Below are 25,997 nucleotides of genomic sequence, written 5' to 3'. Positions count from 1 at the left end.
TGACAATTCCACTAGCCCCTGAAAATGTCCTTTTGGGGATCCCGGTCCAAGGCGCCTACCCAAGAACAGTAAGGACGGCAGCCCTGATAACCCAACTCTTGGAAGCGGCCAAAATTACTGTGGCGCGCACCTGGAAATCCACGGAAGGCCCCCTGATGACCCTCTGGTGGGTAAAACTTGGGACATTTCAATAGCCGAAAAGGTCACGGCAGCCAAAGCGGGCTTCCTTCATCGCTTTATGAACATTTGGGCGCCGCTGATGGACTATGACCAGAACTATGGGCCCTAACCTATAAGCCACGCCTCCTCGCGAGAGTCTTGCACTCAACCAGTGAACACCTATCGCTTGATTCGGCCCAATGAGACTGGGAGATGAGACTCATTTGGGGATGATGGGTGTTAGGGAGAATTCTCTGTTAAGGCTAATTTCCCAAACCTAGCGAGTCCCCCAGCAGCTTTGCTGGATTTGTGGGGTTTATTTTTTTTCTCCTGCTAAGAGTGAGACTCTTTTTCTCCCACTCTTAGACATGATTTGAGATATCCTTTGAAATGTGTTTTATGGGCTATGGGGTCTTTTACTCCATAGGGCTTCATGTATTTTTGGTATGTGTGTTACACAGCACCCTCCGTGCCGTAACACCGGGGTGTCATAGTGACCCCCAAACATAGACTCCGTACCCTGGGACTGACTACTGTCTCCCAGGGAATGTAAAGTCACCATTGGCTTTACTAGTCCTAAATTGTGAACAGAACCAGTACAAACCATCATATTGTGGGCGTACTGGTAGGGGCAATTCGATTGCCCCTGGGTCTGTTGTTCAAGGGGGCACTGTCCAGTCCCCCCTGAACGAGTTTTGGCTGGTGGCAGGGGATACTACTTTTTATATTCAACCGCGAATATATTCCTATGGGATTTTCCCATTGTTCGAGGCTAATACTTTTTAACATGGCCTCGAACATAACGCCGGTTTATTTATTTAATATTAATTTACCGGTTGGTATTTTTTGCCAGAACTCGGTTCCAAAATGGCATTTGTGTTTGCTTCTGTGACTCCAACCCAAGTCGAGCCCTTTGTTCCGCTTTTTGGCGGGCTTCTCCACAGAAGCCTCCGAAAGTGGTGCTACTCTGTCTGGGTACCACAGGGGGTGTGGGAGTGGGTTTAGGCACCCTGGACTGAGTTGCCTCGGCAACTCAAGTCACACTCTTGTGTGATTGGCCCAGTGGTGAGCCGCCCGGCTCACCACTTAGCATGTTTGAGTGACAGCTAGCACTGATGAATGGGGGTTTTCTGCATAAAAGCAGGGCTTTGGGGACTGGGACTTCAGACGTCGCCACAGGACCAAAGAATCCGAAGAGAGAGAAGCTGAGCCGACCTGCAGCGACGACACCACCGGTGGAGCCCTGCTGAACCGACTCACCACTTCTTCCAACGACAGAGGAGATCTTCATCCCAAAGAGTCTTCTTCCTTTGACTGGTGGGGATAACCAGTTTGCCTGCCTTTTCGCCTTCCCGGATCATCTCGTGGCCGCCTTGCCTGTGCCAAGCACCCCGGCAACCGGGATACCATGTTTTTCCACTACCGTGAATAAAAGGGTAGTACCTTTTTACCGGAGAACTCCGCGGCTAGTTTCTTCCCTGGCAGTGTAACGACCTTCAGCTTTTCTCCACGTCGAGATCATCACTTCCTCTGGACGACGCCGCGACTTGCACCCGCTGCCAGGAACAACTGCCCCTGCTGGAGGATCCTCTCCACTTTTAAGGTACTGTGTCCGCCTGGCCTCCCTCGCAACGGTCTGTGCGGGGTGACTCTTAAAGCCTCAATTTACCACTTGGGTTGGCCCTAGACTGGCTAACTGAACTTTTCTAAACTGAACTGATTCCTTTCTGAACTCTCTGCAAGTCTCTCCAAGCCTTTTAAACTGTGTGATCTTGGGCGCATTGGTGTTCTACTCTCTCCAAGAGGGAGCCTGGCCTCTGAACTTTTTGCTCACAAGTAGACTTTGACTTTCCTGCCTTGCTGAGTGCTTCTAAAGAATTGTGTTGAGTGCTGTTCCTAATTTCTGCCTTTGCCCTCCCTTTTTCTTAAACTTATTGGAGTGCCATCTTTAGTTAAGCGCTCACCTCTGTCTGGAAATAAGTGGTGTTAACTAAGACTTGTCTAATAAGGAATAAGGGATTTATATATAATAATAGTGACTGTGTTTTTGAACTTACTTATAATAATAGTGCTAGAGTGTTTCTAAGTGTGTCTTTAAATAAATAATTATATACTTGATACCAAAGCTCTGGTCAGTGTCTGCTTGTGCTACTGTATTTTGGTACCTATCTGGTATACTCTATATACTGTCTATCTCTTCTTGAGAGAAGTCTGGCTGCTCAGCCACAGCTACCAGGTAAATCTGGGTGGTACAGACTGCTACCAATTGGGTTTACTGCCAACACCTGTAGTCTTAAGCCTTTTGCAGTGGTCCCTAAGGGAACTGCTCAGGTTTCTGCCTAACAATGGGGGAGGATAAAGAAAATGTCAATTTATATGTATCGCGAAGGGCAGCAAGTAAATGTTAATGTATTGTTCACCTGTGTGCTGATATATAAATAAACACATTTAAAAAAATAAAAAAAAACTATCACATTACCAGAGGGAAATAATCTGAGGCCTAAAGCTATCCCATCTGATCAAGAAATGCTTAAGAAGCCAGTTTGAGAGTTGCAAGCTAGTCCCGTGAGAGCCCAAATGCCCTCTGCTAATTTGGAAACCAGCAAAAGCCAACAAACTAGTATGTGTCAAAAGGTAGCAAATGATGGTTCAGTCCCAATACCTGAAGGGTATTGGCAGAGGTGACCGACTGCATACAAAAGACCACTTTGCAGCTGTTTGACAGTGACATGGTATAGGGATACAATGTATTCTTGGAACACTAGAGACAACACCCACTTATTTGGAAGTGAAGGCCTGATAGCCAATATAGAACTGCTCACCATAGTGGCGCTTCAAGAAACATGGCTTACCAAAGAAGTGCAGCTTGATAGTCGTCGTACTGTCCATCAAGGTGCCACTCAGGGCCCTAGAGGTAGACCCAAGGGTGGTCTATTAATCACAGTTGAACCTCCCTGGACTATTACAAAGCTAATGCAGTCAACCCAGAATGTTCTTGCAACAAAGATTTGTAATGGTGATTTGGCAATCATTCTAGTAAACATTTATGATCCACCTAACATGACAATGACAAAAGACAATGCTAAAGTCGTACAATCGCTCTTAAAGAAATATAGCCACTGTTATCCGACATGGCTGGTCGGTGATGTTAATGCTACTATCCAACAGCAAGGGTTGGGTGAGGACATCCTAAATAGCCTAAAATCAGCAGTAACTAAAAGTGCTAAGGTCAATAAACAAGGACAGTTGTGGGAAAATGACCTTTGCACCAAATTAATTAGTACAACTAAATGTGTTTACACCTATTGATGCGGGAGTAGCATTCACGCGGATCGAGGGATGGTCAGCAGCCACCCTTGAGTATGTGTTTGCGAATACCCAGGGCCTGCAATACATTAAAGATCTGTGTACAGTGGGCCGTGAAGAGTGACCATCTTCCTCTCTGTGTACTATTGGATTTTCCCCATCCAGCCACAGCCGTAGTAGAACATGATGCAAATGGGCAATTATATTTAAATGAGGCACAGAATAGAATACAGTGGCATTCTTTTATGTTAATATGTGAATAAGGTAGCAGCGGAACTAGTCCCCCGCTTTATAGTTGAGGGAACATCCACTGGGACCTCAAATACTAATCTATTAGAAAATTACACATTGATGATATACAACCTACAAAATCTACTTAGGGAAGTACGTAGTTATAAGTCATGTGCTGAGAGGACTAATAACAAAATACAGGTGCGAGAAGGCCACGATAAGGTGATCATTAAAGCGAAAAAGCTGATGAGAGAGGAGATTAAATCAATCATATCTCAATCTAAAAATGGACCAACTCAGACATCAGTAATGGCACTAATAAAAAACACCAAGAGGAAATATAGGGACTGGCTGAGGAAACACAAACGAGAGTGCGAGATTGAAAAATGGAAACGGATTGCTAACCTTGCCCTCTCGAATAATGCCACAGGTATTTTGCACATTTTACGTAGTGGGAAGCAAAGAGAATTTATCCCAAAGAAAAATGGCTGGAACACATTAAAAATACTCTGGGACGGAGGGCGCAACAACGCATTATTGGCATACCAGCCACATACTGTCAGTACACAAAAAGGGCAAATGGGATAACCCAGTACATTTCTGTAGGCTTGCTATGTTGGATATTTCATCAAAAACATTTGCACGAGTACTGCTAGGTGAACGAAATAAATGAATTGCCGAGAAAAAAATCTTGCCACTAAATCAGATAGGTTTCCGGGCAAAATCAAGCACAACACATAATCGATTTCTATTAACGTCCGCCATAGATCACGCAAGAACCAATAGAGAATTGAATATCTATGGCGCGTATATTGATTTCTCAGCCGCCTTCGACATGGTGCAGAGAAACCGTCTTTGGCGCAAGCTGAGTAATTGGAATATACCGCAAGGTCTTTTGAGAATGTTGATGAATTTGTACACTGATACTAATGTTTGGATGCGTCTTAATATTAAGGGGTGATTATCAGGGCTAATGCCAACAAGCAGCGGGGTAAAACAAGGCTTCACAGTCTCTGCCATTTTATTCAATCTTTATCTGGCAGACATGCAGGAAGCGTTTGCCAGTACCTCAGCAAATACCATTAAAATAAACTCAGTCATCATGGTTTGGCTAGCTTCTGCTGATGACCTGTTGATCCTGGACTACACACCCGAAAGGCTTGCAGAGTATGTTGGATACATTGGCTGTGTATTCCAGAGAACATGGGTTAAGCATTAACATATCCAAAAGTAAAATTATGGTTTTCCGTGTAAATAAACATTCAAAGAAACACACATGGAAAATAAATACGATCAATCTAGAACAGGTAATAACTTATAAATACCTTGGTATTAGTATTGATGAGAAATTAATTTGGAAAGCACATTGGGCTACTGTTAAAGAACGTCGTATGCTGGCAAATAATGCATTAAGTGTATTTATTGGGAAAAATCTAGGTTAGTCTGTGTTGGCAATACTGACGTAGTATACAGCAAAAGTGAGAGCTATCTTAATGCATGCCATTGCAATTTGGGGACATAAGTATGGCAAATGATTGGTTGCCTTTGAGGCTAAAATGCTGCACATACTTTTGGAACTTTCTCAGTGTGTTCCAATAGAATATATATCTTGAACTTGAGTTAACAGGTGTAAGTGAAGCATATATAAGCCAATCAGTGTTGCTATTTCATGATTTATGTACTCTCGCAACTGAGACAATCCTAGTACCTTATGTCCAAGCACTCATGAGAATAGAAGGAAGACAGCTCCATGGGTTAGCCCGCACATTGCAACTTCTTCATATGCAATGGACAAGGGGTTATTTAACACCTCTTACGAAGGCAAGTTTGAAAGCTAAGTTAAAGGTGAACTTAAGAACATACGGCTAGAAGACATACATGAACGCACTAATTGCTAAAACAAACAGTGGACTGTATTGCTCTATGAGGGCTATGCGTACACACACACACGAGTATTTCAAGGCTTATCCTAGTGTGAGAACTTTTCGTATGTATTTACTAATGAAATTTAATTTCTTAGAAGCGCTAGAGATCAAGGCTGCATGGATGGGCCTCAGTCGCGAAAAACGCTATTGCCGCTTATGCGGCACTAATGTGATTGAATCACTCCTACATCTCACATCGATTGTGAAAGTTTGAAATTTCTCTGTTTCAAATATATAAATTCATATTTTAATACTGTGGACACGAACATTTTAACAGATATATGGGTGACTTTTCCCTTAGGCGATGATATCAATTTGATATATTTTATAGTGCTGTTTTATCTGAAAATTGTTGAGATTTTAAAATGCCTAGCATAGTGATTATGTAAATCATTTTAGACATATATTTATGTAATGAATTGTATTAATGTAATGTAAATGGAAAGCAATGTGTACTATGTTATACAAAGCCAACATTGGCTAGAAGTATATCAATAAAAATATAAAACAAAAAAAATCTATGATCATTTTATGACTGAAGAGATAATGTGCCCAACAATGCAAGAGGCATGTGTCACAGTAATTCCGAAACTAGGTAGAGATCATTAAAAATGTGAGATTTGTAGGCCAATATCACTATATTAAACATGGGTCTTAAAATATTTACCAGAATAATAACTAATTGTTTGGACAGCTATATTGGTGCATTGATAGGTCAGTCTCAAGTTTGGATTATCCGTGGAAGGTATGGTTATGATCACATCAGGACAATTATGGATATAATGGGACTTCCTAAGGAGGAGGTGAAGAAAATGCTACTCATTTTTATGGACACAGAGAAGGCTTTCAAACAGGTTAGTTGGGCTTTCTTGGATCACACACTTGGAAAGATCGGATTTGGGGAAACCTTTTTGAGAATTATTAAAACCTTAAATTGATTAGTGCAAAAATATGGGTTAATGGTGTACTTTCTTCTTCCTTTCCTTTAACTAGGGGTACCAGAAAGGGCTGTCCATTGTCGCCTTATCTTTTCAACCTGGCATTAGAGCCTCTGATAGCTTATATAAGACAGGAGCAAAGCCTTCGGGGGCTTAAAGTTGGGGATAGCAAGGTCAAAATACTGTGTTATGCGGATGATTTGACCATAATATTGACTAATCCAAGGAGGGGGAGGATAAGCTAAAGTGCATGTTTGAGGAAATGGGGTTCTTGTCTGCTCATAAGATCAATTGGGAGAAGACAGTGGTTTTTCCCTTGGACGTTACACAACCAAGGGGTGATTTAACTTAATAGGACTGCCAATGGAATAGGAACGATGAAGTATCTAGGAGTCAATCTAGTTCGCGATTTAAAGAGGATGGTGGAAATTAATGTATTAAGTTATTCAGGTAATTCAGAAGGTTATTTTAAAATGGGGCCAGTTAGTATTGGGGCTCTGGGCGAGGATCAATGCCATTAAAATTGTACTTTTGTCCAATCTATTCCACTAAGGTTCACTAAGAAAATCATTGGTCGCATTGATAGTCTTTCAAACGTTTCTTTGGGGTGTAGGCAAGAGGCCTAGAATTCCAAAGCATGTCTTGATGCAAGCTTTGCAGGAGGGAGGCTTCCGGAACCTCAATCTGGAAAATTATTGTAGAGGGTTTGTACTGAAAAAGTCAAAGCTTTAGTTTGATGGGAGGGAAAATGACACCTCTTTGTAAGATTATAGAGAGGGAAAAATTCTCGCTGTACGCTCTACAAGATGTGTATACGATGGGAAAGATGCCTGATTTAACTGCAGGATTGCCCACTAAAGGAACTAGTAGAGAGGCCCTGAGAACTTTTATGACTTAACTGCTAGAGGGGAGAACATCTGGATTCACTATGATGCATCATTATGGCACAATACAGGGCTACAGATTGAAAATAAGACTTTATGCTGGCAAAGCTGGGTTAAGAAAGGTATTTTTAGAATATGGGATGTGTGGAAAGATGGTCAAGTGATTCCCTTTGAGCAGCCCTGAGAAACCTTTGGTGTAGGGGAAGAGAACGCAGGCGTTAAGTGCCTTCTAATTGAAAGACAGGGGATGTTGGATAGCCCTATGAGAGAAAGGCATACGGTTTTTAACGTCATTCAATCCTCTCCGTGTATGGTCTCAACATATATGAAGCTGATGCTGGTGGATAGTTCATATGTGGATGCATGGGAGAAACTGCGTCAGGCTGGGGTGGGGGAGTTAGGCAAGGGTGTACCCATAAAGGAGTGGGATAAATTAATGAGAATTGGCACACAATCAAAGATGGATTTGGGCCTGCGATATGTGTGGCAAAGAATTCTATGTTGACTATACTGGACCCCTGTGCGGATGGCCAGTTTAGGCGTGTCTGATAATATTTGTTGGGGCTGTAGTCATAATGGGGGTACCTTATTGCACATGTTATGGGCATGTCCAAGTGTGGTTGGTTTCTGGAATTATGTTTTAAGTAGATTGAGTTTAATGTTAGGGAGTACACTGCCAAGAATGCCTTAATCAACAATGATATTGCCAAACAAAGAAAGAGGCGTAATAGCTCAAGAATGTGCTGAGTGGATCAACAGAGTGCTTGTGGTGGCGGCAAAGCAAATATTAAGGGTATGGTAGTCAAGGAAAAAACGGAAGTGGAAGGATGGCTGTTGGACTTGCAAATTTTGTCTGGTTATGAGAAAGTCATGCTTATTACTCTAAGATTTGGGGATTGTTCAATGAGCTGTATGGCTAATATTGGCATTACCAAGCATATAGATGGATGTGACATGATAGGAGGAAAGTTACCAAGAAATTCTTTTATATGTTTGCTGGTGTTTGTCAGCGATGTGTCGTCTGGTATTAGGTGTTGGATTGTTGTTGTAAAATAAAGGACTTGTTCAGTAGATAAAGATAAGTATTGCAACTATCATTAATATTATAATTGGATTGTTTGATACTGTGTATATTGCGCATTTCAAATGTTCACCTCTGATGTTATGAATAAGTTCATATTGTTTTCTTGTCCGATTTGTGTTTAAAATTATAGAGTTAAAAAAGAAAATCGAGCTAACATAATATGGGAGCTACCAAAACTGTTGTTTTGCCATTACATGTTTTTTACTGTTTCCTTTTCCCTCAATCGTATATTGACCTTTTGCTCATTCCTCTCATCTCTGTATTCCTTTCAAAAATATAACCCTTTCCTGTCTTTTCTATCATTTTGACTTTCTCTTCTGACTTTTCTGTCTTCTATGTACCTCTTTTCATCCCTTCACTTTTTTCTTTACATTCACCTGCTTTTAAAATGTGCATACTCTACATCCTCTCTGCAGCCCCCTACACTATCATCACCTTCCCTTTCCTGTTCGCTGTTATGTTTGGGGATTGTGGCCATGGTGTCATCATGCTGGCGTTCGCAATATGGATGGTCATGGAAGAGAAGCATCTGCTGGCAAAGAAAATTACAAATGAAGTGAGTTTGAGGCTTTACGTATCTCTTTTGTATGTAATGTTCCAATGTATATAGATCCTTAAATATATTTAGTAATGTTAATACGATGTAGCACACACAGATACAATGTTATCTCCACAATAATAATGAACTGTCTTCAGATTGTATTTTCTTGGGATATCAGTGTCACGTTCATATTAATATAAATAAATGACGTTAAATCAAGACTTATCCTTTACAGGCTAAAATCTAGCAAATGTTGGTTATGATTATAAGTCATTACCATGTGATAGATGGCTTCAAAAATTCCAAGATTTGATTAAGTAGTTTAGATGTTTTGTTAGGTTTAACAACTTGGCTAATGATAGGATTCAGAAAGGCCAGACAAAGGGGAGTCCCTGGTCTACACCGTCTGTGGGCTCCATCCAGCGTATCAGTCTTCCCTACTCCTCAGCCGGTCATAAGTCATGACTACTGATAGGTAACCCCACCTTTTTCTAGCCTGCACTTCAAATGAGGGCATGAAGGCTGTTGTGTTCTCTATTTTGCTACCTCAGAGATTTACTAAGGACAACCTACTCTGATGACGCCTGACACAATGATGTTCAAGTTGTGCCCTTTTTCTCACTCTTGTACTCTTCCTACTCTTTCCCCTCTTGCTCCTATGGACAGATCTAAAGAACAGTGGAAACCGGACCAACACTTTTCCACTGCACATCAATGCCCAAGCAATACTGCATATAGTATATGCAGATGATATTGTCCTCATAGATCAAACGCCCATAGATATGATATGGCATTTATAACGCGCCTATACACTGGTGTTTCAAGGCGCGACGAGGCAAGGGAGGGGAACAGAGGGAAGACAGACAACGATCCTACTAGGCCAGGTGTCATTCAGATCGCGCAAGTGCATGGGAAGGGAAGGGGGGAGAAGTGCAGGGTGGGAAGGGGAAGAGGACAGTGCAGTACAAGGGATAAGAAATGATAACAATAGGTAAAGTACGGCCAGCAGGTGGCAAGTGCCAGGGTGAGTGCAGACAACATGTGTCAAGTGCTGGTAGTGGGACTGTAGGGATGCAGAAACCGCCCCCAAGTGCGGGGTTGCCAGGAGGGCAGTGCAGGAGTGCGACTGGTGGGGGAGGGAACCTGGGCCCGAGATCAGAGGGCGGCCAGACAACCAGTACAAAGTCAGTGTCAGCCAGGAAGTCAGCAAGGGAGAGGAGGAGAAAAAGCATAAGCAAAGAGAAAGGTTTTGAGGTGCATCCGGAACCGAAGATGATTCTCCTCAAGTTTCAGGGAGGCTGTTCCAGAGGGAGGCCCCAGCCTAAGAAAGAGATCTACCACCAACTCGTTGCTTGGAGAAGCGGCTTGACCCTGAGGGGGTTTGAGGCAGATGAGCGAAGAGCTCGAGAAGGAAGATATTTAGGAAGATAGAGTTGAAGGTATTGAGGCCCCAGGCCCCAGAAGGCCTTGTGGACGATGCAGAGGGTTTTGAACTTAATCCTTGCAGCCAGAGAGAGCCAGTGTAGAGATTTAAGTCCTGGAGAGATACGATCCCTGGGCTTGAGGCCAAGGACAAGTCTTGCAGTACTGTTCTGGATAAGTTGCAGAGGGCGGAGAGTAGAAGCAGGCAGATTTAGAAAGAGGCTGTTGCAGTAGTCCAGCCTATAGAGAACCGGAGCTCTGGAGACAGTGAGCTCCTGGGGGAAGGAGAGGAAAGGAAGAATACCTCAGAGGAGGTGCAGTTGGTAGTGTGAGGATGTGAGGAGAGAAGGCGAGTGTAGAGTCGAAGATGACCCCGAGGTCTGGGAGGATGAAGGGGGCCGAGAGAGGCCGGCCAGAGGGCTACAGGAAAGGAGGGAGCAGGTGTGCCAATGAGGAGAATCTCAGTCTTACATAGGACTTCAAATTGCTCTCACTGATCTCCAAAAATGTATGCAAAACAACGGATTGGAGATAAACGTGACTAAAACTTATATCCTAGTTTTTTCTTCCGTTCATGGAAGAAAGAAAGCCAATTATAAACGGAACCTAGGAAACGAGATCCTTTCCTAGGTTGTGTCTGTGGTTTATCTTGGAATACGTATAAACTCCAGCTGGGTAGACACCCCTACCAACAGGAGCTTAGGTTAAAAATCAAAGCGCTATCGGACCAAGGCCAACTCATTTACAGAAAATACTGTAAATTATCCATCCTTCCGATAGTCGCTTTTTACAAGTCGAAGGTCCTGCCCAGTTGGACGTACGGGCAGAGTCGTGTACATTCACACCTTGGAAGATCTGGGCTATCCTGGAAGCCTTTTTCTGGAGGAAAATACAGAGACTTCCCCAGAACGTTCTGGAGCAGTGATTCGATTTGTGCTGGGGCTGATATCCATGTAAGCACGTATGTGTTACACCATTAGGCGATGGTCATTGTTTTACAAGAAAAGGTTCTGTGGTTCAATACAACGCTCTGCCTCGCTGAAGTCAGCCAATGCTGCCTGTACAAGTATTAGCGGTCTAGTCTTTCCACGTCCTCAACGAACGTCGGATGCAAGTCATGTGATCCCTTTAAAGCATGAGCGGGTCTCTCTTCGTAGCGTCGCTACTGTTTTCAGAGACGCTCCGCCGTAAGTTTGCATCTAGGGAGAATCAGTTTCCTCTAACCTTCTTTCTCCTTTTTTCTTCCTCCTTATACTAACCACTCTATTTTGTACCGTAGAGCATCTTTTCAGTGCCATTTCCCCGCGATTTGTCTAAGTTCGCCCGTACTTCCGGGTCTGCCGAATCCAGCCTCCTGTCCTTCTTTCAGTCCCCGATCGGGCGAACTCTTGATACTCCTCCCGCCTAACACAGTGAGTGGTCTCTTCCCCTTCCTCTGTTCCTACCTTTATTCCAGACGGGTTCCCTTTCCAGGGGTTTTCTTCGCTCCATGTAGAGTCCTTCCCGGTACTGGAATTCCCGTAAGACCTTTCTCCTTTCTTTCCATCTCGAACACTCCATCTCTTATCAATCACACACTCACCAATCATTCTTCTTACCCTTTAGAGTCCCGGCTTCCCGCGCTACCGAGAATTCACAACAGAAGACATCCATCCACCCGAGAGGCACTCGTCTAGATCGTCCAGGGTTTTTTTTCCCCAGAGGGTTTCCCTGGTGCTCGTGCTCCTTTCACCGTGGGCTGTTCCATTGCGGTGTGGGGGCAAGGGTCCTCAGGTGGTCTCTTCTGCCGTTGCTGCTTCAGGATCACCAACCCAACCAGGTTAGTGCATGAATTGCAATATTCAGTTGAGCCGGTCTTTGCTCATTACATAATAGTATGATCTGGAAAACCCTATCCCTCTTTAGGAAATGCATAATGGAACCCAAATCTGAGTTCTATTCAACCTTTATACAAGATCAAAAGGGGAGGAAAAATACACTTCTCGATCAATGGGGGAAAGCATGTTTGGCAATGATTGACTCATTGGGTCTCATTTTGACTTCTCTATGACTAAACCCTGGCAAATTGAAAAAACTTGTGAAGGAGATGACTGGATCAAAACGCAGAGAAAAGTAGCCTCTTACCAGCAGCAGCTTCATATGATGAAGGAAACAAAAGCATACGATTCAGTCCACAAGTACTGCAGATGTTTTCCCTCAGACTGGTGTCGATCTCGATTCTTGAGATTCCGTCTTAACATCATGCCAACAAGACAAGTTTGTAAATCATACGGTCAAGTCCGAGATTCAAAATGTAGATTCTGCAATCAGGAAGGAATCATTGAATCATTAAAGCACATCGTCATATTCTGCACAGGCCTTACTGAGATAAACACAAGATACATTGAAAAGGTCATCGAAGATAGACGTTCGAAAGATGCTGAAACTCTTTGGTGGACAATCACGATCTATGATCATTGCAGTCATACAATTGCTAAACAAAATCTTGGTGGGGGGGCGTGGACACCTATAACATTTTTTACTGATGTATAGACCCGTGGATCTCCTATTTTCTGTTCTAATTCCCTCCTCCTCCTTTTGACGGGATACCTAAGGAGTTATCAATGTAAATAGCAATAGTGAATGAACTTGATGGTTTTCCTTGCTTCTCTACGCAACGGAAATTGATGCCTGGTTATTTCTTTTCTCTCCCTGCTTTTCTCATATTCCGTCTTAGTAAGAATGTTTTTCCTTTTTTGGAACCTCTTTGGATGGAAAGATAAATGTTCAGTATCTGAACTATAAATATTTAATTTAAAAAAAAAAGAAATTCACCACCTTCTCCATCCTTCTCCCACTCTTTCTCTCTTCCATTTGCCTCTCTGTCCTTACAATTCACCCTCATTGTTGCTCTCACCCGCCTACTACTGCCTCCTATTCTCCAACCTCCCCATCTACACTTGTCTCCTCTTTTTCACTCTCACTCCACTCTTTCACTCCATCTCTCTTTCTGGGCCATTCTCACATTCTAATCAGCCTCTACTTTCACTCTCTCCTATCTCGCACGCCCTCTCCTTCTACTGTCTATCACTCACTCTCACAACAGCCCCTCCACTGTTAAATCCTTGGTACCACTCACTCTCACACACAATACCTCACCTATACTCTTTTTCACAATCTACAAGAAGTCTTCCCTACTGTGTTCTCCACCTGGTCTCTTGGTCTGCCAACACTCCCCAGACCTCACCCTTTATTCATGCTTGCGACTGCAGGTCTTTTATATCTGGGCTTACCTCCTTGACCATTTCACCCCCTTTTCCAGTGGTCCCTGCTAGCACCTGTCCTCTTTGAACAATCACTAAAAACTTGTTTTTTCAACTGGCTGATATAAACTGAGACCAACTATACAAAATGCACCCACACGAGTGTCACCTCACCCTCATACAATGCCCGCCTCGATAAACTGCAGTTTCAGAACAGTGATAACACAGGAGAAATACCCACAGAAAGAAACAGCAAGAGAGCTACACAATATCCAGAGACCACTGAAAACCCACTAACTATCCCATTTATTCTCTTCTATACCACCATACCTCTCACCTACCACACACGCCCAGAGGGATAGTGAAACAACCCCACCAAAACACTCAAACCGTACATCACTCTCTAAACAAACTACAAAACCAATAAACTGCGACACCAAACAACTCAAACACTGGACACCGCCGTTCCAGACACAACAAGCCCCAGTGCACAGAACAAAGCATACCCAGAAAGCTCACATGCACAGACAGCAGTTACTCCTGGTTCTGCACACATCAACAGATGAGCACAACATCTATTCTATCCCTCTGTCCCCCACTAATCATCCCAACCCACTTTTCCTGACAGTCAAGTGAGTGCCTGGAGACCATGGAAATGGCAGCAGTGTGTATATTAATCAATTTAGCATAACATAACATTGTACAGTCTGCTCATATTAAAATGGAACAATCTGTACCGCTTAAGTTGTGAGAAAAAATGAAAACCCATGAAGTCTCTTGGAGACTCCACAAATTATTAAGGCTATCTGTGGCATATGCCACTGATTTGAAAACATTTGTGTGACTTTTTGGGATTCCCTCAATCATATTCTTTGTGTTGTACTCCTCCAGTCCCCTTTCCTCCCTACAGTATGAGTGTCTCACTACAGAAACGGGACCAGAACCATTTTGTAACCATGCCCCGCTAGCCCCACCCACCGGTGCCTTACCTCCGCTCTCTTTTCCGCTCGGACGGGATCAGACCTGCCCCGTGTTTTCTTTCACCATCCGGCCTCTGGCTCCCCAGCATATGTGGATCCCGAGCGATCTTTCTAAGTGCGCATCCTGTGAGGGATCCTTTCTGGCTTCCGACTCCCATTCACTTGGTCTAAAGTATGTGGGGGCTGATCACTGGTGGGATTCTTGTGCAGCATGCAATGCACTTACCCTGAGGGCACTGAGGAACCATGTTTAGAGGTGGAGGGAGATTTTCTCGCTTTCACCGTCTGAGCATCTCAATTCCTTCACTTGACAAACGTCAAGGCAAAAACGGGTAAGTCATATTTTCTCCACTGTATCTCAGCAGGGAGACTCCTTCCCAAAGAGTTCCTCTGCCAGGGACTGGTCCTTGCAACTCTAACACTGGCATCCGGTCTTCGACCCCTAGGGCTACTGGTGCATGCACTGATGGGCCATCAGACTATACCAGGTTGGGCACTGAGGGGCCAGCTGTCTTTCTACTAGGCTTCAGTCTGAGGGGCTTAATAGTTCTAATACCAGGCTTAGGCCTGAGGAGGCACCTGTCCTCAAAGACTACCAAGCGAGTCAAAAAGCCTCCCGAAGCTACTAATTCCAGAGGGCACTAGAGAGCCTATAGGTCAGGGCGCTGAACTGAGCAATCAGCCTACGTGTATTCCCCACACACCTTGCCCAGACATGGGGGCCAAACATGTAGATACCTCACGGCGTACACCAGAGGAAGAAACTCAATCTTCAATGGTTTCATACCCCCCAGAGTGGGCTACCCTTTCAGGCAGATGTTCATCTCAGGTTGCGTAGACAGGTCATAGAGATTCCGGTGCAAGTGAACAACCTCATGTTTAGACACTGTGGTGGACTTCCCACGTCCTCTGGAAGCTTAACAGAGGCAAGTGGCTAACATGCTAGATATTCCAATGAAAGTCCTTCTACTTGGCTACTTGTACACCAATGTCCACATCATCAGCGGCTGCTGTGTCACAGAGATGCATTCCGCAATCAACACCACAAGCACCATGTAACAAATGTTTTATGGACTGTTTCATGCATCTTATGAGGTCACAACAAATGACCGGCCTTCTGAAGAATTTTATCATGGAGGTACAACCACAGGGGCCTTGTTCAGATCCACAGCTGATAACTCTGATGTCTCCCCTTTTCTATCTAAGAATGTCTGCAGGTCAGGTTTTTATATCTTTTCATAAACCTTGTCTCCTGGGCTCTTCCCCTACTATGGCTAGATGGTTTTGAAGGGTTATGTGACTAGAGAATATAGCTTTCATGCCCCAGCTGGGAGGCGGACAGGGGGTTTAACGGCCCACCAGCCTGAGCTTTGGTAGGCACCACAGAAGCTCGGGCCTTTAAACCTTTTGTCCACCCCCCAGCCGGGGCGAGAAAGCTATTCAGAATCCAGGCTTTACCGAGTTGTAGATAGTTTTCATTTTTTTTTTCCTTCCTAAGGGAGATGAGCTCTGTGTGAGCCCATCTCCCGTCAGAGAAAAAAACTTAAAAATGGCTACCGCCATTAAAATAGAAAAGAGACTAAGGGCCTCATTACGACCCAGGCGGTAGGGGGTTAACGGCGCCGGTAGAGCTGCCGGTGCCGTTAACCCCCTCCCGCTTCATTACGAGGTCTGCTCACGGGACCCGCTAAGGACGCCTGGTAAAACCAGGCGTCCTTAGCGGATCCCGCGAGCAGACCAGGATGCTAACAACGGGCCCGTCATTAACTTGCTCATTGTTGGCATCCTCCCCATTCCCATTGAGCGCTATGGGGGCTCGGCTCAAATGGGAATGGGGATGTACCGGGTCCGGGTTCCTTGAATGGGGAAATAACCGGGCCCTCCAAGGTCGGAATGGCCCAGTATTTCCCCATTCATGGAACCCGGACCCGGTATGGGGGTAGCAATGCCGCAAAAAGCGGCATGGCTACCTCCATACTCGGAATGAGGCCCTGGGTCCCTTTTCGGATGATGGCGGCCATGGAAAACATGTTCCAAAATGGCCACCGTCATCCTAAAAGGGACCTAGTCCCTTTTCTTTTTTTTCCCAAACTTATTTTTGTATTGGTTTTGTACATACAAGCTTCCAAACCACGCACAGATAGGAAGGCATTAACCTGCATTACAACCTTAACAGGGAACAAAGCAAGAAAACATAGGGAACAAAAAGCATTAAGATTTCTTGAAAGGGCGGGGGGGACCGAGGGAACGCAGGGGGGGGAACAGTGTCCTTCACAGTTAGCTCTGTTCGAGGCGATAGATTACATTAGAGTGCTTAGTTACGGAGACATCAGAGTTAGATCCAGAAGGGGTAAGAAGCTTGAAGAGTGGAACGTTCTGTGGGTTGACCTTCGGTTCCGGCAGCATTGACCTACTGCTTTGCACTCTCTGGCTTGTTCTTTTAGTATGGGTGCCTCATCCAGCAAAGGGTTGGGGGCTGTCTTGCCACTCCTGGGAATTGTTGTGTATAGAGGACAAGTGGTTTCCTAATTTTAGGAAACCCGCGTCCCCTGCACACTATCAACAAAAGGCCTAGGCCTGTAAGAAGTTTAAGTTGGTAGAGGATTATGTCTGCACTCCTATCAAAGAAATGTAAATGTAACCTCTTGGCTTTATAGACAATACTTGATTCTTGAATTAAGTTCTACAGATCTACAGAAAACCAACAGATGTCAATAGCTGTCTTCACCATAGCAGCTTTCATCCAAAACATTTAAAAGAAAACCTACTATACAGCCAATTACTCAGGCTTAAGAGAATAACATCGGACCAAGACACACTCCAGAATGAATATGACACCATGAAACTGAGATTTCAGGAAAGAGGGTATCCAGTAGAAACACTGGATAAAGCAACCGTAAGGACTAATTTACAAGGAAGAGGTGAACTGCTTCGAGGAAACACCAAGAAGGAAACTATGACCTAATTCACACATTAAAATACTCAAGTCAGAGTTTCCAAGTAAAGCGCATCATCCATAAAAACTGGGACCTCATTAAATCTGACAACACCTTAAAAGAACTTTTTCCTGATCCCCCTATGATGGCTTATAAACGTGGAAGAAACATCCGAGATCAATTTATCAGGGCGGAAAAAACGAAAACACCATCTCAAACCACTCTATGTAAACAGAAAATAGGCACGTTTGCTTGCCTACATTGCCAACACTGCAACAGCATCATAAAGGGAGACCATGTGAGACATCCCAACACAGGCAAGAAAATATCACTGAGACATTATGCCACATGCGATACGAAAAATATCATTTATGCTATCTGCTGTCCCTGTGGGAAGTATTATGTAGGGAAAACCAACCGTAAAGCCAAGGACAGATGGGCAGAACATAAGTCCTGCATTAGAACTAAAAACACCAAGTCACCAATGTATAGACATTATCGAGATCAAAATCATAACATCGCACTAATGAGAATGGTGTTCTTAGAAGTAGTTCATCCATTACCAAGAGGCAGATATTTACCGAAACTCTTAGCAAAAAGAGAACTGTTCTGGATCCACAAATTCAATGCCATGTTCCCACTTGGGATGAACGAGGAGTACTACTTGGAACTCAATTTGTAGAAAAAAAGCCTATGTCATCCAATCCAGATCACTATTGGATTACTAAATAGACCTCCTGCAACAACTAGCATTCCACCCTTTTTCTCTACACTTAAGAGGGAGAGTACCAAAACTAAGATGCTTAGATGTTCTGATGCAAAGATTGTACACCCCCTATTGGGTTAGACAAAGTTGTTTTGTTTGTACATATCTATGACATATATATTACTGTATACCTTAAGGCGTGATGACAAACATCCCTTCAACCTTAACGTATAAAGGTATTCTCAAGGTGACAAAAGTGTTATCTACAGTAGACACATTATTTGTTTTAAATTCTATCTGCCTCAATTTTCCACTGAGTGAAGGAATTAGTTTCAGATATATAATTTTTAATCCTTGATTAAGACATTATTACATCTCTACTAGCCTTTAACACCATTATACTTTCCTTAATTTCAGATTCACTGCACATTACTGGCAACCTTAAGCTGCCATGGCTACTGATGCCCTCTTCCACATTATTATTGCTCACACATTCCTTGTGTCCTTACAAGTAGGGTCATTATTGTAGATTTCCATATTTGTCCTGTTTACCACAGACTCAGTTCTTGTAGGCTTTTTCTACCAACACCTGTCCATAGGGATAAATACGCATGTAAACAAACAAAACAAGCTTTTTAACAAAAAGTATCATACCCGCATCTCATGCGTCATATTCACGCATTCGCAGCCTTACCGCACATGCGCAAATGACGCAAAACAAAATGTCTGCACCGTGACATCATCACCCGCATGCGCGGATGACGTCACTGGCGACTATAAACACTCGATCTGCTTCTGCTCACCGGCAGACGCGGATGGAGGGTTCCTGCCCTAGTAACCTTTCCACATCCAAGACGACCACGTTTTGGACAAGCATTAAATTGCCAACATTTGAATAAGTAGACCTTAAGTGGGTCTTTACACACTAGCATGTGTATCTTGAATACTTTTACTTACAGATGATACAAACCTCTTTTTAGGGATTACCAACACATCACAAGTGCCTGATGACATCCATTATGCATTATGAGTGCTGGTCCATTGTTTGCCTGATTGTGAATCTAAAGACAAACAAGTAAGTGAACTAACTCGGAGCTATTTCCCACACTACCACCCTCTTTTGTAGATAATTACCTTAGGAACCTTTTTCCTTTTCATTTTTTTTTTTTATGCCAGGTTGCACTAAGAACCCCCAATTCGCCTACCAGGAATAAGCGGACAGACTCGCATTAAGGAAGTTATCCCTGGAGAATTTTATCTCCCATTTGCTATTCCTTTTTTTAAGTAAGTACACAAACTCCATTTTAGCCTAACATATGTCTATTTCTACAATAGATTATGTGTAGCCACTAGACAATATGAATCCTAATTGAATTCTAACAGCTGCTATTAGGGATATGGAGACATGTTTGTCATCTACCCAATAAGGTTTCTATCAATGGTACACAGTCAACTGTACCCTAAGTTACTAGAACAAAGTCATGTTTAAAAAGAAAAAACACGATTCCTATTGCTATGCATAATTTATAGATGCTTAATAGGTACAAGGCTGTTTATTAGCTGCAGCAATTTTTAATTACTTTATACACAACTTAAGTTCAATTTTCTCCCAGATTTCCTCTGATGCTCCGGTCCTTAAAAGGACACAAAATTACTAACTTAAATTACGCGGACGACATGGTCCTTATTTCAAAAACACCGAAGGGCCTACATAATCTAATTGATGCATTCAATTTGTACTTATCATAGAATCAATTGGTAATTAACACTAAAATAAACTCAGATCGTAGTCTACCATGCAAATCGTCTCCATAAGTACAAACTCAAGTGGTTAATCAATAATACTCCACTGGAAATTGTGCAAACATATAATTATTTGGGGTTTGAATTTGGAGGTTCCATCAAACCATGCAGCCAGATCGAGCGCATGGAGGCAAAGTTGACTACAGCTATTTCACAGTCCAAAATTATATTACACAAATTCGGGAAATTCACAATAAAACCTGTTATAATTTACTGGACCATGAAAGCAATACCTTCAATTTTGTATGGGGCGGAAACACTCCTGAATTGTAACAATCTAAATTTTGACAGATCTGAAGCAAAGTTTTGGCGAGCAGTACTCAATCTGCCTCAGTGTGTGCCAGGCCCATGGCTGCGTTATGAATTAGGACTCATCTCCATGCATGCAGTTTACACTTGGCGTTGTTGTATGCTTTTTCATAAATGCCTAATGGCAAATCAAAAAACGAATATGCTATCAATAATTGGTGATTATATGTTAACAACCGACAAGAATTTTGTAAAACTATGGATTGATTTTTGTTTGGAATCTTTAGCATCTGCAAACATTTCAATCCATAAGTTAATAACCAATCCTGAGAAGTAAAAAAAAAATGATATACCAAATAGACTGGATCAATACCATCGATAAATGCCAAAAGTATTGTCAACCATGTAAGTTTTGGTTTTGGCCCAAAACAGTGAAATGCCCCGAGGCTTATCTTTTAAAATTTCCTTCAGCTAAACTAAGAACAGGCTTCTTGAGGGCACGTTTTGACTTATGGCCTACCTATCAAGTCCAAGCAAGACGGCATTTGAGATCACGAGCACTTATATCATGTAGATTCTGTATGGATCCTAATACCATTGAATCTCTGGAACATTTAATTTGCTATTGTACACAATTAATCGCTCAAAGAACAATGCACTTTTCAAAAGTGCTGTCTATTTTAGAAACTGTTGACCAAGATATGCATTGATCCTTTTTATTGTGTTCTAATAATTACCTCACACAGATTGCATTAACCCATTTTTTATTGTCCTTGAATTTGGATAACGCTATTTGAGAAGAAGTTCAAGTCTCAGGCAGCGCTAAAACAGTGAACTGTGATAACTAGTTGATTGGTTTTATGAAATTAATTAATTGAAGGTATCTGTTTTACACTTGCTTATCTTAATAATTTGTATTTATTATGTAGCGTATTAGTTATATGTTGGATTATCCTTTTGTTGAGCGGAAACAATATCTATGTTGCTTGAGTCTGTATATTGTAAGATTAATTTTTCCTTTTCTTATGTTTTTCGTGTTTATATGTAAAAAAAAGAGTTTGTATATTGAAAAGTTGTTTAACAGCTAAATCAATAAAAATAGAAAAAAAGTATTGTCTATAAAGCCAAGAGGTTATATTTACATTTCTTTGATAGGAGTGCAGACATAAACCTCTACCAATTTAAACTTCTTACAGGCCTAGGACTTTTGTTGACAGTGTGCAGGGGACGCAGGTTTCCTAAAATTAGGAAACCACTTGTCCTTTGTTTGTAACCAGCCTAGATACCAAGGCTGAGAACTTCTCCCCTGCACCTCTAACGGCATTAATCTTATTATTAATTCGTTTTTACCCTAACTTAATACACTGGAATTAACATTATGAATATGGTGTGCATCGTGGGTAATACCTTGTTCCAATTGTTGTGTATAGTCCAGGAAGGGAGCCCAGGTCAGGTCGAACTTGGTTCCATTGCCAAATCTGACGGCGGTGATTTTTTTCTTCCGCAGTTATTTCCCAGCACTTGGACCACCACATCTGATTTGCTGGGCCTTTCGGGTTTTTTCAGTCTGGCCATCAATATCTTTACATCTGTTAAAAGGTGCGAGCACAGATCAGCCATACGGCCAGTTAGTGGAAATTGACCCTCCTCCATCGCACCTAGTAGGCGAATCCCTGGATCCCACAGGATTGTGAGGCCTGTTATCAGTTTGATTTGATCGCGGACGTACTTCCAGAATTGGGAGGCTTTGGGGCAGGTCCAGAGCAGATGAAATAGCGTGCCTACATCAGATCATCCTCTCCAGCATTGTGGGGGATGCCTGGATTACATTTGTTCAGAATTTCGGAGGTTCGGTACCATCTGAAGCAAACTTTAAATGCTCCTTCTTTATTTATTGTACACTTGGAGCTTTTGTGTGCCCGATAACTCTGCCAATGTCCTTTTCCCATTTCAGCATGTAGGGATCTTTTTCGGTTAGATCAGTTCTGTCCAACAGCTTATACAGGGCCCCCTTAGAGGGCGTTGCGGTGAGTGTTCGTTCGAAGGCTGTTAGTTCTCTGCTTCCTTGTTTCCTTGCAGGCTCACTCGATAGCCAGTGTCGGAGCTGAGAGTACCGGAGCCTCTCTGTCTTTGGGAACTGGAACTTGACTTTGCAAGCCTCAAAGTTCAGCAGGCTTCTATTCTCAAAGAAATGTACCATGACCCTCAGTCCCACATCTTTCCATTTGCCAAAGTTATTTGGTGTGATTCCTAGGGAGAAGTCTGGGTTATCCCATATGGGTGAGAGTGGTCCTGTCGTACTCCTGCATTTCCATAGGCGTGCTGCCTTTCTCCAGCTCATCACTGTTTGTCGTTGCTGGCAGGGGTCCTGTATCCCCAGTGCTGCTGAGTTCTTTTGTGTGTGGTAATGCTTCTATTGGGGACCGGCACCAGTCCTTTTCCAGTTTTAGCCATCGGGGGCGGTTGAAGGTTAGCTTCCATGTGAAGGCTTGCGAGAGCTGTGCTGCGAGGCAGTACATGGTCACATCTTGGACCCCTAGGCCGCCCGTTGCTGAGCCCCAGAGCATAATGTGCTTCGGAATTTGCTATTTCTTTCTTTCCCAACATACTTCAGGATATCTGCCTGCAGTTTTTGGAGATCTTTGGTCTGGATGGTTATTGGGAGGGCTAGGCCACAGTATAGCAGTCTTGGGGTTAAATTCATCTTTAGCGCAGTGATTCTGCCGAAGCATGAGATTTCTTGCTTCTGCCATCGTGCCAGGTCGCTTCTTAGTTCTTTGAGCAATGGAGGGAAGTTTGCTTTCTATATTCTTTCTGTTTTGTTTGGTATCTGGACCCCCAGGTAATCTGCACTTTTGCCCATGGGTTTGGGTAATTGGCTTCAAACTCTTCTTTGAGCTTACCTGGCATGTTAATGCTCATTGCTATTGACTTTGTGAGATTTACTGTGAATCCTGAGGCTTCTCTGAACGCTTCTAATTCTTGCCATAGTGCCTTCATGGATTCTTTCGCTTGGGTTACCGTCAGCAGCACGTTGTCAGCATAAAGGGCTGCTTTATAGGATTCTCCCTTGACTTCGAGGCTGTGTATTGCCGGGTTATGACGAATCCTACTGACGAATGGCTCCATAGAGTGCAAATATGAGAGGGGAGAGAGGGCAACCTTGTCTGGTTCCTCTAGTTATGCCGTTTTTCCTGATCTGGCTCTGTTTAGTCTCAGTCTCGTGGAGGGGTGCGGATAGTTATCTAGCGTCCATTTTACAAAATTTGGGACAAATCCATAGTGGTGTAGGGTTTCACTTATGTAGCCCCAGTCTAACATATCAAACGCTTTGTGAGCGTCAAGCGAAAGGACGACCTGTTCCAGACCCATCTTATTTGCTGACTCATTGTTTATGGTTCTTCGGTACTACGGCCTGGGATGAAACCCGTTTGATCCGGGTGGATTATGTCTGGAGGAATTGGAGCCAATCTGTTTACCAGAGTTTTTACAAACATTTTTGCATATTTAGTAGTGTAATGGGTCTATATGATGCGCATTGCGCGCAATCTTTCCCTGGATTTGGGATGAGGACTGTCAGCGACACCTCCATAGACGGGGTGGTCGATCCCAATGATAGGAAAGAGTTAAATAGACTTGCTAGCTGAGGCGCCGGGATGTAGGCACCTTTCTTATAAAATTGGGTTGTAAACCCCTCTGGTCCCGGGGTCGTATTTTTCAGGGATCATATAACGTCTCCCACTTCTTCCGCTGTGATTGGGCGCTCCAGGGCCTCCAGAAGTGGGTGAGGTGGGACTTTTGGAACGGAAGTCAGGAATTGCAATTGGACCGGCTTAGCTGTTGGGTGCCCATTCATGATTTCCTTGTGGTGTTGGGCCATTAGGTTGAGTTTCTCCGCTTCCGCATGGCGAAGGATACCATCCCTGTCCGTCAGGCATTGGATGTTGTTCCTTAATTGCAGATTCTTTCATTTGTGCACCAAGAGGCGATTTGCTTTATTGCTGTTGAGGTAGTAGAATTGTTTGGTGTGAGTCAGAGCTCTGGCAGCGTGGTCCGCCAAGTGCATCTCCAGCACTGCTTTTGCCTTTTTGAGATCTCGTCCTGTTTTGGACGGGTGCTTTTTGTTTGTTTGTTTATTTGGTAATGCGCACCAAACCCTTAGGTAGCTGGGCGCAGCAGATACAAGTATACTTGAAGCTTAGTTACAACATGTAAATAGGTACAATAAAAAGGTTGTGAATGCAATGGGTGTGGAGTAACATAGAAAGCAAGTGCAGTGGTCAACAGAATAGTACAATAGATAAAAGAATAGTCAAGTAGTCAAATGCACCTATGGGTACATCACAATAAGAAAGTATTAGTTGTCATTAGCTCAAAGCCAGTTTAGAAAATTATGTCTGAATTTAGGGTATGGCTGTTCAGTTCTAAAGGCTACGGGGAGTGCATTCCAGGATAGAGCCACTTTTACTGGGAAACTGGCTCCTCAAGATTTGGAGAATTTAAATCTGGGAATTTCTAAGCAATGGGAGTTTGATGATCTGGTAGGGCGGGTCGAAGTTCTTCTAGTCATTCTGTCTGAGAGATATGGGGGTGCAGCATTGTTTAGGCACTTGAAGGTAAGGGATACAGTTTTAAGAAGGTTTCTGTCGCTGATTTTTAGCCAGTGCTGCTCTCTTCTGATGTTAGAGATGTGCTCTCTACTTGGTATGTTTAGAGCTGCTCTAAGGTCATTATTTTGTAGTTTTTGTATTTTATCTAAGATGTATTTTTTTTGCTCCTGTGTATAGGGCGTTACAGTAGTCTAATTTGGACATTATATTATATTGGCAAGCGTAATGCAACTGGCTTTGGAAAGGAAGGGTCTGCAAGCCCTAATCCTAATGTTTTTACCTCGGTTACTGTTTTAATTACGTTGCTGTCAATATTGAATGCAGCGTAGCTGGAGCTGAGTTTTTTTAGGTTAGCGTCAGAGCCCAATATCAAGATCTCAGTTTTGTCGTCATTCAGGCAGAGGCTATGTGATGCCATCCATGCCTGAATGAGGAGGTATATCTTGTTTACCAAAGCCGTGTCTTCGACAAAATTGTCAGAAAGGGGTATGAGGATCTGGGTGTCATCTACATAATTAGTATAGGTGACACCCAGTCTATCCAATTTGTCGAAAAGTGGCTTGGTAAAGATGTTATACATTGTTGGTGAGACACATGATCCCTGTGGGACGCCACAGCTCATTTGGATTGGGTCTGCGGATGCTGAGGGGGAGAACACTCATCGTACGGTTGGCTAGGAAGGATAGTACCCTGGCTATAGCATCACTCGAGAAATGGGCAGCTGTCGCCAAGTGTTTGCATAACACTGCATGATCCACCAGGTCAAAGGCTGCCGATAGGTCGAGGAGGAGTAGCATAGCTGTTTTACCTTTGTCCTTCAACTCTTCGATTTGAGTCTTTAAATCAATTAGTGCCGTTTCTGTACCGTGCTGTGGTCTGAATCCGGATTGGCGGGAGCCTAGTAAGTGGTTAGCTTCAAGATGGTTCTGAATTTGGAGATGATAAGCTACTCTATCAATTATTATTATTTTTTTAAACTTA

At 43.2% G+C, this 25,997-nt stretch overlaps 1 protein-coding gene across 1 annotated transcript in view; it reads left to right on the top strand.

Annotated features, from left to right (window-relative positions):
- LOC138513680 (V-type proton ATPase 116 kDa subunit a 4-like) overlaps window positions 1-25,997 on the top strand; it is a 4,716,919-nt gene that overhangs the window by 1,640,508 nt on the left and 3,050,414 nt on the right. Inside the window, exon 12 of the mRNA XM_069628745.1 lies at window positions 8,944-9,083. Coding sequence (XP_069484846.1) covers window positions 8,944-9,083 — 140 coding nt within the window. The remainder of the gene's footprint in view (window positions 1-8,943; window positions 9,084-25,997) is intronic.

Source organism: Ambystoma mexicanum, chromosome 12, assembly GCF_040938575.1.
Source record: "Ambystoma mexicanum isolate Mex_15411 chromosome 12, UKY_AmexF1_1, whole genome shotgun sequence".
Lineage (NCBI taxonomy): Eukaryota > Metazoa > Chordata > Amphibia > Caudata > Ambystomatidae > Ambystoma > Ambystoma mexicanum.
This window is presented reverse-complemented; position numbering and strand designations above follow the sequence as displayed.